The 16983-nt window shown below is 40.5% G+C and overlaps 1 protein-coding gene and 1 pseudogene across 1 annotated transcript in view; both read right to left on the bottom strand.

The window, feature by feature from the left end:
- The window catches only part of LOC139727994 (uncharacterized), a 191709-nt gene that overhangs the window by 59308 nt on the left and 115418 nt on the right, over positions 1–16983 (bottom strand). The window contains exons 19-22 of the mRNA XM_071638961.1: positions 16805–16916; positions 16536–16567; positions 15953–16083; positions 6815–7117 (exon numbers count right to left, since the gene is read on the bottom strand). Of these exons, the coding sequence (XP_071495062.1) occupies positions 6815–7117; positions 15953–16083; positions 16536–16567; positions 16805–16916 (578 nt within the window). The remainder of the gene's footprint in view (positions 1–6814; positions 7118–15952; positions 16084–16535; positions 16568–16804; positions 16917–16983) is intronic.
- Positions 11725–14380, bottom strand: LOC139727991 (uncharacterized; annotated as a pseudogene).

Here is a 16983-nt window from a genome sequence, read left to right as displayed (position 1 = left end):
TGCAATGCACGTCTTCTTAGACTCGGCATTTGTAGCATAGTTGGATTCTTACATAATATTCTGCAATTAAATCAAATAATTAACAGTTTCTGGTAAATCTTGTGGCTGATCATGACTAGAGTTTATGAAAAAAAAAGAAGAAATTGCTGGATAGACTTTCCCAATCTTATGACTCACAGCCATAATGCCATATACATCTAGAGGAGATGTGAAATCAATCTAAGTCAGAATCCCTACATGGTAAAAACAAAACAAAAAACAAAAACAAATCACTGGAGTCTTTTGTTATTAATGTGCATTCATTTGTTTTGGTTGCAGAATTATCAAAGACCTCTCAATTGCCAAGTATGTACCTGATTATTAAATTGGCAATTAAAGCTCAAATTCCCATTTCTCTCTCTCATACTGATTTTCTTGCTCATTTCATTCTTTTTATCATTCTGCGCAGATATAATGAATTCAACTAGTTCCATCGAATCTTTCTCTACTAAAGAAATTGCAGTGAAATTCAGAGTTGCCAATTTAGTAAGGATTGACAGATGATTTCTGCAGAAAAATATCCCCAGGATTCCATGAGTTAATAGGACAAGAGTAAAAGACATGGAATGCCTGTAGACACAATATGCCCAGCAGTTTGACAGCATGTGCATTTACAGTGAAAAACCGTAGATATAAGAAATGATGTAGGAGGGACTTACATCATCCTTTAATTATCAGTTCTGGTGACTAAAATTGGCATTCAATACTATGTGCATGTACATATATGGCCATATGGAAGTCTACATGCAGACGAAAACACAGCATCATGAAAGACGAGGCAGTGCAATTCAACTTTCAAAATCACTGACATTAAAAACATATTCAATTAACTACCATCTGTGCTACAAATTCACAATGACATTCGATGATTTGACTTGATCACAGAATGGTGCTTTACTGATACATAATGTATATCCATCCATTTACTCATCCTAGGACCATACTGCCTCTGTACAAATGAGCGGTTCTTTTTGGGTAATCAAATGGTTACCCATAGTTCTACATTAAAGACACACGTATGTCCATCTCCACGCATTGGATATACTAGTATATCCCTCATATGCATGGATCTTATATGAGCTAGAATTGGGGAATAGTCCTTTGTCACTTGAAAAGGATGCATTAATACCCTAGTGGAATGACATCTTTCACTCACTATTAATGCATATGAGAAAAGGAACAATTAAATAAACTGGTTAATAACAGGAAGACGATCTTTACCTTGGCTATTCACATGCGTTTCCCAAATCAAAGAATGCATCTGATACGTGCGATCGGCTAAAAGCGCGGCATGGAATTTGACACTGTCGCTACCTGGGATGACACTACTGGTACACAGACAATGGCAGAGCCCCCTCACTCGCAAGACACACCCATAAATGCTTTGTTGAGCACCTGGATCAGTCTTGTAGCAGGGCGAAATACCATAGATTCTGACAACAAAATCGCGTAGTCAATTGTTCCAGTGCGGCGCCACCTATTCCATTCAAGAGGTGGTGGTGAACAAATGACAGTGTTTCGTATTCAGCTGTCTAATGGCTGCCAGTGGTAATGCTTACTTATCGTGCTTCATCAGTCCCAGCCTCAATCAAAATTGCTTGATGCAATATCCAGGCTGGTTTTTCCCTGCGGGCTGGTCTGGTATAAGCCTCCGACATAAGCCCGCATAAAGCTACATGCTCTGCGTGAACTTTTCGGCCAGTCGTCCAGCTTGTAATAGTGGCCATCCAGGCTCTCCCTATTAAACTCTGCTCCAAGCCTATAACCCCCTGTACCTCTGCCAACACTGTACCATGCAGCAGATCACATTGTCATTTTTTTAATTAGCTCGCGGAGAGAGTGACAGCGATGCCATATCCAGATGTTACTTAAGGACAGACGTTTATGGCCCAGAGCATTCATCATATATGGCATTGCGGTGGCATCAGGATAGACCATCGGGCATTCTACTGCACTATGTTTTGGTTTTTCCTTTAATATGTAATTTCATCCCAAATAGAACCTACTGGTATCGAACACATTCATGTCCTGCACACATACATGCACAACCTCTAAGATCCAACACAACTTTATCATTACACTTTGATAAAGCATGGCTTGCTGATCACACTTGTGGGGTCAAAGAAAAGGTAGATATTTTTTTGATACACAGCTAATGACATATTGGTGTCAACAACACAACAGATGCGTTGAGATTCTAAAACATCATCATATGCCAAATGACTTTCAGTAGAAAATGTCAAATTTCATTATTACTTTTACAAAAACTTCATACTGCTAATCATTTTTTCCATCTGATCAACCTGAAATTTTGAAGGTAATTGTTTAAAACTAAAGTAAAACAGTATGTTGCCTCTACTTAACCCCCACGTCCCTTGCTCCTGCTGCATTCTACATTTATTTCATAATTAAAAGTCAGTCTAAAAAGGTTTCATCACCTTTTTAGTGTACATTGTAGACTAAAAACTTACCACACCTCAGATTCTGTTTGTGAATGGCAAAATCAAAATGTCTGAAAGTGACACAGATTAAGGCATTGATTGAACAAATATTGCAAGACCTCCAAACCATAGCCATCCTACTACCGATATCATACTTTCAGTTAGGAGAGAATATTCCCTCAGGTTTGAGACAGGCATTTTGAACCAAGAAATAGAAGAATAACCACAAGATCAGTGAAGTATCTGGCAGAATGTTTCAAGCACAGCTGTGTATGTTACAAACATAACAATGTCAGTATCATCAAATAAGCTCCCTCTTTTCATGCAGCAACAAAATCATACACCTGGGCCCCATTTCATAAACTTGTTATTAGTGACAAGTTGTCATAGTTGTTACAAGCTACTGAAATCCTTGCATCTGATTGGCTAAAAGCAAATTTGTCACAGAAATGTGGGAGTTGTCACTGATAACAAGTTTTATGAAACGGGACCCTGGTTCGTACATGTTCGATAACAAAAAGGTAAAAGAGTTGATTTTCCTTGACAGTTTATGTAAATGATACATTTTTCAGTTTTTCTGATGATGTATCCCAAAACTTAATATACTTGATACATATTTGGCAATCTTATAAAGGAGAAAACCTTTAGTTTGAAAATGTGTCAAGTTATGGTACCAATGTACATTGTACTAATCATTCAAATCTGTACAGAAATATTGCACAGATGACACAAGTAAGAGAGACGGCAGATTCAGCTCCTACTGGAAGCGAAGTTGCATAACTCAGTGTTATTCAAAAGGCAATAGAGCTTCTCTCAATGCTTGAGATAATTTGCCTTTCTGCTGATATTGCTCTCCTGAAAATGCATATCAGTATCTGCCATTTACGCATTTGAAATTCATCAAACAGTTACACACCCTGCATGTAAACTTTGTATGTAGCTTCCAATGCAGAAATTGTATACACGCAGAGGCCTATCTACCGAAGGCAAGGAGACACATATACCCCACATATGTACATTAGAACACACTGCTCGTCTTACAGGGAAATCAATATCATAGCATTGTGATCATCACATGACTTTCAAGGGGGTCTCTGCACTTTGCATTTCAACCCATGAGGGCAGCAGACACCTTTCTAGTCATGGAACATCAAAGCTCACATCCACTGCGATCCATATGTGTGGATGACTCAGCTAGGACACCCATGTACCAAAATAATACTCAGAGGCATCCATGACTCCAAATACTGGTACTCATGGAAGCATACTCATGTATGACACACTGTCTTTAATATCAAGTGCACGAGATGTAGCCACAGCCTTTATATGCGTTATAGTTCATTCATTACCTGGGAGCAGTGTGTACGTACCCTGCAACCATCAACCATTCCTACCAAGTCGATATACATTGTACTTATTGAGTTCTGATTATCAAATTCCTGAGTAGCAAGATCTATACCCGCCTCAATAGGATGAGATGAACATTTATTTTATGGATGCAAATCGCTTCATCGATCAGTTGGTGATGCACTGGAGTCCATGATCAGTCACACATGTAAAGGGGTGCATGCTTGTTGGTTGCTTATCCCTGGACCACACAAGACTCTGTTGACCCTGTTCAATCCATGCTCCGCAATTCTTTCTTCTTGCAAAGGGCCTCATCCTTTAAGTCCACACTTTTATTCCTTGGCCCTGATCTGCAGTCCCAACCAACTCCAATAGGCAGCCCTGGCCTACTCAAGCTCCTTCATTGCACCAATGTTCCTTATACTTGGTCCAAGTTTCAGTTCTCTCTCCATTAACATAATAATTCCTTGATCTGCATCCATACCAGTGAGTCTTGGCAGTAACCAGCAGTCCTTGCATTGTATGGTACTAGTTCAGACTCACACTGCAAGATATTGTCCTCATCACCATTCCATGACCAGGGCTGATGGGCAATTTTACGCCATGGATACAAATATTCAGTAGTCCTTGACCATATCAATATTTATTGATCCCAATTGAACTGATATCAAAATCAGTGTAAAGTCTGTGAATGGTGGTCAAGTTCCATGCATGAATCAGTGTAAAGTCTGTGAGTGGTGGTCAAGTTCCATGCAGGAATTCAATCGGCCGTTTCCATGATAACACTTGTCAATGTTCCTCGACATCGGGATTTGTTGATTTTAAGAGGTGTTCCTCAATGCTTGGTGGTCCATTCCCCATTCATTTGGTCAGGGTCCATGTGACTAGTCCATACCCACAGCGCATAACAATATTTCGTTGTTTCATTTACTAGCACATAAAATCTGTATCAATTTCTCATTTGCCAAGGCTTTGAAATACCACAATTCAGCAATTTAAAAGCATTATCATGAGTCATAGCAGGATATATACAAAAACTCTAAGAAAGAAAATAAAAAATTAGCACATAGGATTAGTAATAGAGTGAGTAAAAAATCAATTGGCAAAACCACAATTACCCAGAATTCTTTGTTCCCCAATTCACAGTCTATAACATTAAAAATAGACAACACAGCAAATAAAACAAACACATACGTTGATACAAAAATCAAGATGCCCAGAAGATATATCAATCGCAAAACAGAAAGGAGATGGGGTTTAACATCATCATAGATTAATTGCCGCAGAAAGTCACTTAATTAGTGAAACATCGTAAGATACCCATTTTCCACTTATTTTCCCTTTTTACTTGTAGCAATCGCACACACAAAAAAGAAAGCCAAATACAAAATCAATGAATTTCATGTTAAGAAATTTCACACTCTTCCAAGCACAAAATTCATAATTGCACAATTCCCCAGCACGAGATACATTCCAACTGTGGGGCAAATGAAGTGTGTGTGGGGGGGGGGGGGAATCAACATGAAAACTTGATATACAAACAAGGCATGAACTGAAATGAGGAAAAAAACTGAAAGCATGTCAACCATGCTTCATGCTTGAAAAATGCATCAGAAATAATGACTGTGACATAAAGGGGATAAATTACACATTTCTGTATAACACAGAACAGTCAAATACAGTAGCATACCAATAATGACAAATTCTAATGGTGCAAACAAAAAGATAACATACACATGCAGAGCAGAGTACTATTTAGAATGTTTACACCTTTGAAACATAATGGATATAGAGAACTAGGCACACTGTGGAAAATTGTTTTAGAACTCTTCGATAGTGGCACCAAAAGTAGTCCAGTATTTCTGAATCCATGTTATAACATAGTAAAGAAACAACTGAATCAAAGGTCCTTGTGATTTACGTATTATTTCTAAAACACTGGATGGGTCTGTATCATCACATAAAATCCACTTTAGCCAAGGTGCTGACAACAACTTGCACTGGTGAACTAAACTAAAATCAGTACATACTACACACAAATAAAGGCTGCGGAGATCTGTGGAACAAAGGTGTATGATGAGGGAAAACAATTCTCTTTGAATATTTTGTTCATGAGAGTTGTTTTATGAGAAATAAATAATTTCAGAAGTAAATATGCAAAGCATTGCCTTCTATGCAACTAAACAAAGACATAATAGATACAACTCGTATATAGCCTTTTTGGGAGTACAGCATGAGGCATAAAGAACAAATGTATAACACAACATAAAATCTTCAGAATAAGCATGAAAAAAAAAATCATGATATACAACCAGGGAAAGAATTTGTAAGAAACCCATGTGTAAGTAACCTTCATGCAGAAAAATGGACAAAGTGAGTTTTCGAGAGGGATGAGTTTTTAAAAAAAAAGTTGCATCTTAAGTTTATAAGCAGAGTTGAATTACTGGGCTTGCTCTCTGCATTAAAAAAAAGGAAACCACGCCCCCCCCCCCCCCCCCCCATTTAAAAAAGATGTTGGGGTGGTGTAAGGGATTATTCTGCTATTATTTTATGAGGCGTCATCTAAACAGTGAACAAACTGTAAATGTGCTTTTAGATATTGAACAAATTATCATACTTGTCTTATATACAGTTTATTGCTGGTTCCTTTTCATTCTAGATTTGTTTTGTTGTTGTTGTTTTTTTGGGGGGGAGGGGGGAGGGGGAGGGAATACATTAATGATATACCATGGTTATCAGGGAGAGGGAATATACACATTAATTAGATACATATGCCTTCATGCATCAAGAATGACAGTTTTTTTCCACTTCCCCTGCTAATCATTTTAACAATTGAAACCACTAACTTGATTTGAGATTAGAACCCAAGTCCAGTGTGTAAAAGACTGCCCAGAGTATCCACGGAAAGGATTAAGAAATTGCTTTTTGGGAGGGGGGTCAAACCCCGTTTGGGGCTGGAGGGGATGGAAATGAGATGGAGCATGCACCTGAAAGTCTGGAAGGGGGCGGGGTCTTTATCCCCAGCCGCTCAGCAGCAGATAACCCGCTCCCCTCACTATAGCGCTGTTTCCTTTTCGGCAGGCTACTCCGCGGGAGAGAGGAGCTCTTCACCGCAGTTGCCGTGGGAACCGTGCTCCCGCTTACACTCCACGACCGCACGGGGGACGGGAGACCATGTGACGGAGGCGTTGATGGAGATGATGATGATGATGGAGGAGGTGGTTGGTGGTAGTGATGTGGAGGAGAGTGGTTTGATGACTGGGTGGGGCTCGCTGTGTAGGGCTTGTTTTCTGTTAGGGGTTAGATTAGTACCAAAAATGGGGGCGTGGTATATAGACACATACATTACGAGATGCACAGGTACTCTATATCAGTATGTGTTTCACCATCGATGTGTCTACAATTTTGAAACCAACATTCCAACCATGCTAACATCTTTATGGTAGTGCTTGAAATACTGGGGGCTGAATGCACTTGTCAAAGATTTGGCCGAGAATCTGAGATTTGCAAACTCTTGTTATGGGGATGTGTTTTTTCAGCTGTGTGCTCAATTCAGTTGGGGAATGCATATGTACAGTGTATGTCATGTTTGATGATATACAAAAAGGATGAATAAAGATGTGAGATGCTGCAGGTAGTAGCAATTAAATATAAGACAATGCAATATCATGCAGAATATGCACACATGACAAATCTATGACTTTCACTACATTGCACATAAGAATGCTTTTGATTGTTTTCTTTCTAAAATAAAATTGAAAATAATGGATGCATTTAGAACAAGCAAGCAACAAAACTCCACTAAAACATGCACCTTTCATGCAATTCAACACTAATTTAGCTAATATTTTTGGGTGGAAATATCAAGAAAAGCATAAGGGACATTTTCAAAACACCAAGAGCACTGGCAATGCAGCATGCAGAATAGACAGAGACAAAGACAGTTTGTACATCACACGCAACAACAGACACACAGACATACACACAGCATTATCAGTGTGACATATGCACCACTTTACCCCCATTGTGCCTTTAAAGCAATGCTCAAGTACAGATAACACACAATGTACAATCACACTGACTGAATGAAAACACAGTTAACAATTACTAACATTGAAAAAAAAGGAGAGAAAATAACTAAAATATCAAAGCAACAAAATCTGTCATTTGATACAATCACTCAGTGCTATAATGAACATCAAAGGTTAGTGCATTGTTTGGTCTGCCATAAAGAGCAATGTGCTAAAATAAAAAATGTGCTGAAGTGAGCCATAGAAATGTGTATGGTTTATCAACATGAAACAAAACATTTTATGCGAGAGGTTTAATATCTTCTCACATCTCTATTGCATCATTTATTCTCCCTTAAAAACCATAAGTACTGCACAGAAATACTTTAATGCATAGTCAAATTTGACATGCATATGAAATAAAAAGAAATGCACTACGTCATACCCTGAGAACATTAAACCAAATGAATCTAATCTATTTCAGCACAGTCAATACTGAGAAATCTTATCTAAATTTATGCACCTTTGCCATATTTGCCACATAACAGGGAAATGTGTTAGCATGTGGGACTGGATATTACCTTTAAATTCTAAATGAGCAGGTTCCATTACAGCGAAGTTCTGGTTTCAAATCCTAAACTGTAGCCAAACTTGGTAATACTTTCCTCTTCAACACTTTATGCTTTACACTTACTGCCATTAGTAACAAAATAGAACGCTTAACACAAACATCAATAGTAAATCCCCACAATTTCAGTGAAGTTCGAAAGGACTACAATTACATGTATATCACTAATATTAATGGAATGTGAGTTATCTTCACAAAAGAAACTTTTTCAGGCATGACAATATTAATAGATATTGTTTTTTTATCTGATGGTAATGGGGAGACCAAGAATATAATTAGTGATTAGAAATATAGAATTAAAGACAATCAGTTGTTGATAAATAAATGAAGAGACTCATCTATACACATACACATTGTAGCTTTTGCTTTCTTTGCAATCGATAACAGGACTTGGATTAGTAAGACAGCATTATTTGTAAAAGTTTTGCATCAAGCTTATTCGTGGTAAGAGCATTTAGGTAATTTCCATTATGGCTTTTTGAGCAACTTTACACTTAGACCAAAAGGACAGCAGCATTTGCACAGGTTTATGTGATACAGGTCTATTTCACCTGGGAATACATGACATAATATCTTGAAACAAAAGGGTAAGCCACGTGGTCAAAAAATTCAACATATTTATTAAACCAAAAAATAAATAAATACTTTGGGATATTTATGACTTTAGCATCTACATCAGGAAGAGGCTCAATCAAATATTATTGGGACTGCAGATATCTGAGGGCAGAAACTGTTTAATGTGGCTCTTAAAAAAAAGGAAGGGATGCTCATGGATGCATTTGTGGCATCATCTCATACTAATATTGTGAAAAAAAAAAACAGAAATAAGAATAATGTTTAATGAAATACATAAAGTATTCTGTGTATGACATATCAAGAGTTAGAGAGGTTGGTTATACATGTTGTTCAATAAAACCAAAGTCTTACAAGATGGTATTACCTACGAAATACAAAGAGCTTTGGGATTTCTTCTCTGTTTGTTTCATAGAGCTACACTAAAGTGCCCAAGTAAGAGTTCTGACCAGCAATAAATGACCAGCTACTTGGCAAAGAAGGGAGAAGATAGCCATCTATATAGGACTGCAAAAGCATTTTTTTTTTAAGGCTTGCATATTATGGGTGGAGCCAGAAGAAATCCAGGAAAGATAATACCGCTGACCCAAAAATAGAAGGTCAGACCTTCTGGAACAGGAAGGAAGTTGGGGTTGGATTTGACTTTTTGAGATGCCCATGTCTTTGAAGTCATTCGTAATGGAACCACTTTGGCTCAAAATGGGAAATAGAAGTTTGGGATTCATTCAGCTTATCAAAGGATAATACTTTCTATCTACATTAAATAGTTGCCAGCCTTCCCCAGAAAGCAAGAAACCCACAAATGTATGCGGAGCACAATAGTAAAAAAAAAAGAAAAAAAAGAAAGTATTTGGTTGGCATCACACACCCTGGCATGCCTCCCTATTTACACTGCAAAAGGACTTTTTGATATACGCCAGCGCCATTAGCACCAAACATGTGAAATTCATCTCCCTTTGTTCCCTGTTGATCTTGCTAGGTTGTCAAATGTTGCATATTTGGGCAGTCACCTGGGACGGAGCCCGCAAAGACTCAACCCAAGGCCAGGTACATGTAGATCAACAATGAGACGACAACCATGGTGAGTGAACAATTAGGAAACGAAGAGCACACATCATGTGAACACCTTGCTGAGAAGAGTCGAACTTCACATGGCACATATGATCACAAGAGGTGGTACAAAGCTTCTTGGAATTTAGGCAGTGCGGTGCACCTTTAAAACAAAATAAACAAAAATGGAGGGGCATTTGGAAAGGAAATGCACAAATTTCCTGGATCCCACAGTGATGCTCACGTGAGGACACTCATGCAAGAATTTGATGGTGAATGAGAAACACCGAAACAGAAATTTTAACAGCTTCAGAGATACGTTTGGTTTTTATGCTTGAAGAGGCATATGAACTCTTGATGAGACCAAAGAACACAGTTCGTCACTGATTTTAGTTACCATCTTGGTTCATATCCACTCTGCATAGTGTATAATAAAAGTATATGCCACATCAATGTGAAACCTTTTTAGATGATGGATTAAAGTGAAGAAATTCTCCCAAAGGGAAGCTGGTAAAATTTCTCAGATAGACAGAGCACTGAACCAGCTTGTAGAGGGAAATAGAAAAAAAGAATAAGAATTAAACATTGCAGCTTGATACCTTTATGGTCATAATCCATATAAGGGTCAGGAAGCGGAGAAGCCCTGTAGTACGCTTCCCCGGTGTCATCATCGACTGCAACAAACTTTGGTTGCTGCTGCGATCTTGGCTGTTCAATCTGATGGTGAAATGTATCATAGACCCTATCCTCTCGTCTGGCGTAATAAGGTGGTAGCTGCCTACTTCTGGCCACCATGAAAGATGGCTGAGATTGGAAGCCAGGGTTATACGTATCACCATTATTCCCTGGCACTGGGTACATGTCTTTGCCATGTTGAACGTATGTGGGGATGGACTCCCTCTTTTCGCCTCCAGATAGCTGCTGTGGCATTTGTGACCTTGCTGGCACCTGCGAGGGTGTATGAGAATTCTGGTCAACCCGTATACTCTTCTTCGAGCTTCGTTCCTCATCTCCTACCCCATCTGGTCTATCCTGGCCCCTGAATGAAGATGGACACTTAACTGTAGGCCCAGTCTCATATTGCTGAGGTGACTGTGAATGTCTACTACCCTTTTTAGGGGACAATGATGGGGTGCCAATGTCTGTCCCAATATTGTGAGGATTAGACATCCTTGGATTTGTGTCAGTTAATCTTATGGCAACGGAGTAATCATTCATTTCACGTGGCTGAGGTTTCACTGGAGAATCATGTCGAGGAAATGACATGGAACTGTCTTTCAAGTTGTGATCAGTAACTGTTCTTCTCGGTGAGGATGGAGTTGCTGGTGACTGCTGCTTCTTGGACCAGTTTGGGTTATACGGAGGTGGTGGTCCTTTCTTGCCTGATTTGCGACTGTGTTGCTTGCTTCGAGTATCTAATCGAGACATACTGCTGCTCTTCCCCAGCGGCAATACAGGTAATGCTGACCCTGCTTCAATTATCTTGGATTGCTCATTTTCCATAACCTTGACACTGCTTGTCTCAACGGGAGGAACTTTTGCCCTCCCTGAGATCTTCTGTGATTCATCTTGGAGGACTGCCTTTGCTTTCTGCTGGCCTAGAGACCCCCCACCCACCAAGGCGGCTGGTGGATGTTCAGTGGATGGCAGTGTGTTTGACCATGTGTTCCTCTTGCACCATTTGCTTTGGTATTCTGATGTCAGTTTCAACTGGTCTTGTCCTGTCAAATGGCAGACATGTAGTTGGTGTTGTACGATACAGCTCGTCCTCTTGTGGCTCTGTGAACACCTCCCATGATCCCGGTGCATCGCTGTCTACATTGGCATCCTGTCGAATAAGTTTGGAGTACCCTTTTCCGTAGTTCAGACTTAAAATTCCGGGGCAGGGATCGCGTCAAAAGATCATCATCCATGTTCCAGTGGCTCAGATCTGACGTCTGGGTGCATTCCGCTCCCCCAAAACTGAAGACACTGCTGGCATCATTCTGGCTGCTCCCATTCTCACGATCCCCTTCCTGCTGCCTGGCCTCATAGGCAGAGATGGACTCCTCCCAGGAATCCTTGACCTTATCATAGGTCTCCAGCCATTCGTCTTCCTCTGAGCTTGGGCTGCGAATCACTACAGATGGCGTGACTTTACCCTCTGGTGTGCTCAATGATCTTACCGGAAGACTGAGATTGCTTCGGGACAGGGAAGAACTCTTAACAATATCACTATTGGTGGCACATGTGTTCACTACTAGACTAGTTCCTTTATCGGGTGAAAACGTTTGGGGAATTTCAGGTGTCTTAGCCTGCGACTGACTGACATCAGAGTGACCAAATGTTGGAGATTTTTGTCCAGCCACAAGGGAACTGCTGAAGGGCCTTGGCCTTGGATTGAAATCTCTTCTTTGTCTAACCCCAGCATCAGGAGAAGTAGGGGAATGAATAGCTTGGGCAGATGGCACTGGACTTTCAGAACTGGTCGTAGAGTCAACCTTATCGTCAGACCACTGGAAAGGCTTCACTGCCGCAGTGTTGACTGGTTTTGACCGCGAAGTGAGAGGGCTGCAGTCCTGGTCAAAGGAGCTGGACTGGTACTTCCTGCTTTCGCTACTGCCAGATCTGTCCTTGCGAGTCTCCTCTGAAAATTGCCTGCGACGGTGAGCAGCACTGTCATTTAAAAACCTCTCATTTACTTTTTCTTCTTCTCCACTTTGAACAGATACCACTGAAGCTTCCTTGTCATTCCAGACACTATGAACGCTTTCAACATCTGCAGGTGAAACATATTCCACATTTAGATCTACTTGATCTGAATTTTTCTTGTCCACGTTTGTGTCTCCCGTGCCGGATGATTTGGCATAAGTCGGCCCTGGACTTTGATTGACTGCATCCACATTCTCTTTGACCAGTGCAGGCATAAGAAGAAGGTCTTCCTGATGAATAACTTTGTTATACTTTGATGCACTAAAGTTTGGATCATTTGAAAGCAGAGTAGGATGTGGATGTAAGTCTGTGTCTTGAATGTTTATTTGTACACTGGCACTACCCTGATTGTAATGCAGCCCTTGAAATGAATGTCCACCTCCCTTGTCATTTTCTGACTGTGGTCGAAGGGGAAAGATATCTGATGACAAGTCTGGCTCCTCTTGGAAGGGCCGTGGTTTGAAGTGTTTCACTGGGGTTGCTGGCAGAGACACAGCCTTGCGTGAAGTTCTTTCTCGAGAGCTGTCTCCACTGGCTATCCCTTCGTATCTCTTATGAAGCTCACTGACGTTAATCTCCCGCTGGGCCATGTGTTTCTTCTTGTCAGCAAACCTCTTCATCTTAAGTCTGTCCAGCCTCTCCTTGCTCTTCCCGTCCACACACAGGCCACAGTCTAGCTTGGTGTAGAAGCTGTGCAGATCATCGATGTTCTGCTCTCTCTTTTGGAGACCTTTCTCCTTTTCTACAGACCAGCGCAATTCATCAAAGCGATCGTTGACAATGGTGTGTCCATGATCTGCCGCCATTTCCATTTCCATATACAGGTGAAGAGTATTGTAAAACCTTTCAAGCTGAGCTGAAGAGGGGAGATATTTCTTAGCCAATGTCTGAGCCTTCTTTTTCTCGTTTTCAGCCAAGTGCTTGTTGACATTTGCATAGAAGTTGACCAGGTCTTGGTAGCGCTCGGTCCTTTGTGATGCCTGCCGGATGCCTGATGCGTACCGCTGGTAAGATTCCGAATCTGCTGCAACGGATCTGACAACCCTCGCCCCAGAATCATTGGCTGATGTTGATCGTTTGTAAGGGGGCTTCTGCTTCTTACCACTCTCTTCTTCCAGAACCTTTGATGCTGAGTGGGCCCTCCTGTGTTTGCTCTTCGCTTTGCTACTGTTGATGCGGTACTGGATTCTGCTTGGCCTCGAAGGACTCTTGAGACGACCCGTCTCCTTCTCCATATCTCTGTCCTCGTCTTCGGTTACCTCCCGATGGTTAGCGCCATCGATGTCATCACTCCCTCTGTTGGGCATCACAGGCATTGGCTGTGGTAACGGATGTCCTCCCAAGTCCAGCCTGGGTTTCCTGAATACAGAAGGAAGTCCTGGCACTGCCTTGCTTCCCGATGCTGTGATGGACTGCAGACAACATGGCCAACTGCTAAGCCAGAATCTATGCCTTCCACTAATTTCTGCCAGATTTGCTTGGTTGTCACTTGCATCCCAGGGACTTTCAGTAGCGAGTCTTCTTTCACTCACCATCTCCTGTGTACATCCACTCATCAAAAGTGAGTATGATGCTGGTGAACTCTGGTCTCCAGCATTCATTGATAGTGATGATTTAGTACAATTGCACTCAGAACAACAATTCCTGTTACCCAGGCTATGAAACTTATCAATAAGACTTTCTCCCTTACAGTCCTTGAGGGGTGTGCCATTTTTTCTCAAGGGAACACTTTCAGTACATCTTGCTGACGGCAAACTACACAATGAATCTTGCACAATCTGTGCTCCTACCACATTTGTGTCAAGTTTGGGAGAGCTGTTAGTGGGAAAGGTAAAATCCATGGCTGCATGTGTGAGAATGAAGAGAGTGGCAAACATATTTGTTAGGGTTAGTGCTGTTAAATGGCCTGCCTAACTGTTACGTTCAATTGAACAGTGAAGTTACTTGCTTCATGCTCACAATAGGCTAATCATTAGTATCATGTTGAAATGAAATTAGTTACATGTTTCCATATATTTGCCCACTTAATAGATTTCCTCTTCTAGGATAATTGACCAATAACAGTCCAATAACATTAACATTGTTGTTTATCCTTTCTCTTCTTGTTTTATTGATCAGGTGTATCATAGGTTTCTCAAATAATTCCTCACAGAAAATGTTCAAGAAATCAATCATCAAGACGCATTAAATTGTAAATAAAATATATCATGATCCTCATCTTGTCAGTGATATCAATAAACCAAATATATATGCACTCCCATGATGCTTTCATTATAGAGTGTGAGTGATTATCTCTCATGACAGAAATTTTTCCTTGATAATCAAAGGAAAGAGAATGTTAATCAACCACTTCCTAATCAATATTAATCAGCCGTTTCCTCAATCCCATTGAGTAAATTGCTCAATTCTGATAAATTAACAACACATTATTAGAATATTCAGATAAAAACCTGGGCACATTCCCCAAAATAAAAAGGTTAAGTAACAAACAATTCTTGCACATGCATTGTTCAAAACATGCATCAGCCACAGCAATCAAATCCTTGGATTCATTCAAGCAAATCAAGCTCTTCTCTTCTATCTAACAAGCAGTAATATCTATGGAGGGCATTTCACGATTCCTTTGGGGACTGTGTGGCAGAGCCTTTGACGCATCAACTGATACCGTCAATCACAACATGCAAGGCAGGAATGTACTCCCATTCACACTACTGATATCCCCCCTCTGTAATAGCCTCCACTCCACGGTCAGACATGGTTCAAACATCATGGACTCAATCCATCCACCCATCCATCTATCCATCCATCCATCCATCCATCCATCCATCCATCCGCAAACACATTTCCAACATGGACCCACTGCTGTACGCCTCAAGAAGAATGCTACTGGTACAGCCAATGCTTAAAACCTTTTATGACAATTTCATGATGAGTGGCATAATGGAGATACACAAGTGAAAACACCTTTCAACGGGGTAGACACCTATTCGAGTACATATGGTATGGCAATGCTGCCGATAAGAGCTAAGCTGTCCTTTTGTGATGAGTCAACAATGAGTGAGGAAAGAAGTGTGGTGTTGCACGATGAAGAAATGAGGCTAACCAGGAGGAGTGCAACCCAAGGGGTACTTATAGCCCCCTTTGGCATGCTTGCTGTCCTCCATCACTCTTACCTCTCCGTACTTGAGGAGCTCCCAGACCGAGTCCCTGACTGGGCAGCTGTCCAGACTTGACAAAGTTGCGGTAGGCTTTCCTCGCCTCTTCGTCTGACCCATAGCCAGACCCAGGGGCAGACATTCTTCTTCTAGGGGGCAAGCAATTTACAGGGAACATGGAGGGAGAAAGAAAACAAAACATTAAAACAACTTACCTCTTATTCATGGATAGTTGCATTATACTATGTGTGGCAGTTATTTTTAGGACTATCTGATTTTTTTTTTCCAGGGTGGGTAACTTCAGGAAATATCTAAACAACATATTTTCAGTATTCAGTGCTTGCTATAAAAGGAATTAGAATCTGTTACGCAGGACTTGATGTAAACAGAGAGGATTTAAAAATGGCTCCCATGCACCTTCATCTTGTGAAGAACAAATCAATTTGCTACCGGCAAATTTCAGACACAGACCTCTACAAATGAAACATACAGTATATATTACGCAATACAGCCATTTTTTTCTGTGACTTCCAAAGGCAAACAGGAATTGTGCAAACACTGACAAAAAGATGAGATTTGTGAAGCCTCCAAATATTCTTACCCTTGGCCAGCAGGTTCCTTTTGTGCTTGAATCTGAAAATAAACAAAGGACAAAAACATTCACAAAATCATGACGTTCATGTGATGTTTTCAGGAATAGGACATTTGACAGCCAATTGATTTTAGCTGACTCGAAAGTTCTTGTAAGCTTTACTCTGTTAAGACAGACAAAAAAAGAATGTGCAAAGTAGCTCTCTCCAATGAATGGCCAACCCACGTGTATAAATGGGAATACTAGGGTAATAATAATGTTATTATTTCATAACTTACATTTCTTTCATGAGTGGCCAAGGCACTTTGACCAGGTACGAAGTCTGTTATTTTCCCAGGCTGCACCCGGTAGGCTGGGGTGTTCTTCACCACTGGCTCCGGTTCATAATCCCTGATTTGAATCATACGCACACATAGAAAAATAAATAAGTATTGTACATTCAATATACACAGTATGG

Source organism: Diadema antillarum, unplaced genomic scaffold (assembly GCF_040938485.1).
Source record: "Diadema antillarum isolate AM-2024a unplaced genomic scaffold, OU_Dant_1.0 seq00000161_RagTag, whole genome shotgun sequence".
Lineage (NCBI taxonomy): Eukaryota > Metazoa > Echinodermata > Echinoidea > Diadematoida > Diadematidae > Diadema > Diadema antillarum.
Note: the sequence above shows the minus strand (reverse complement) of the source record. Positions and strands in the feature narration are given on the sequence as shown.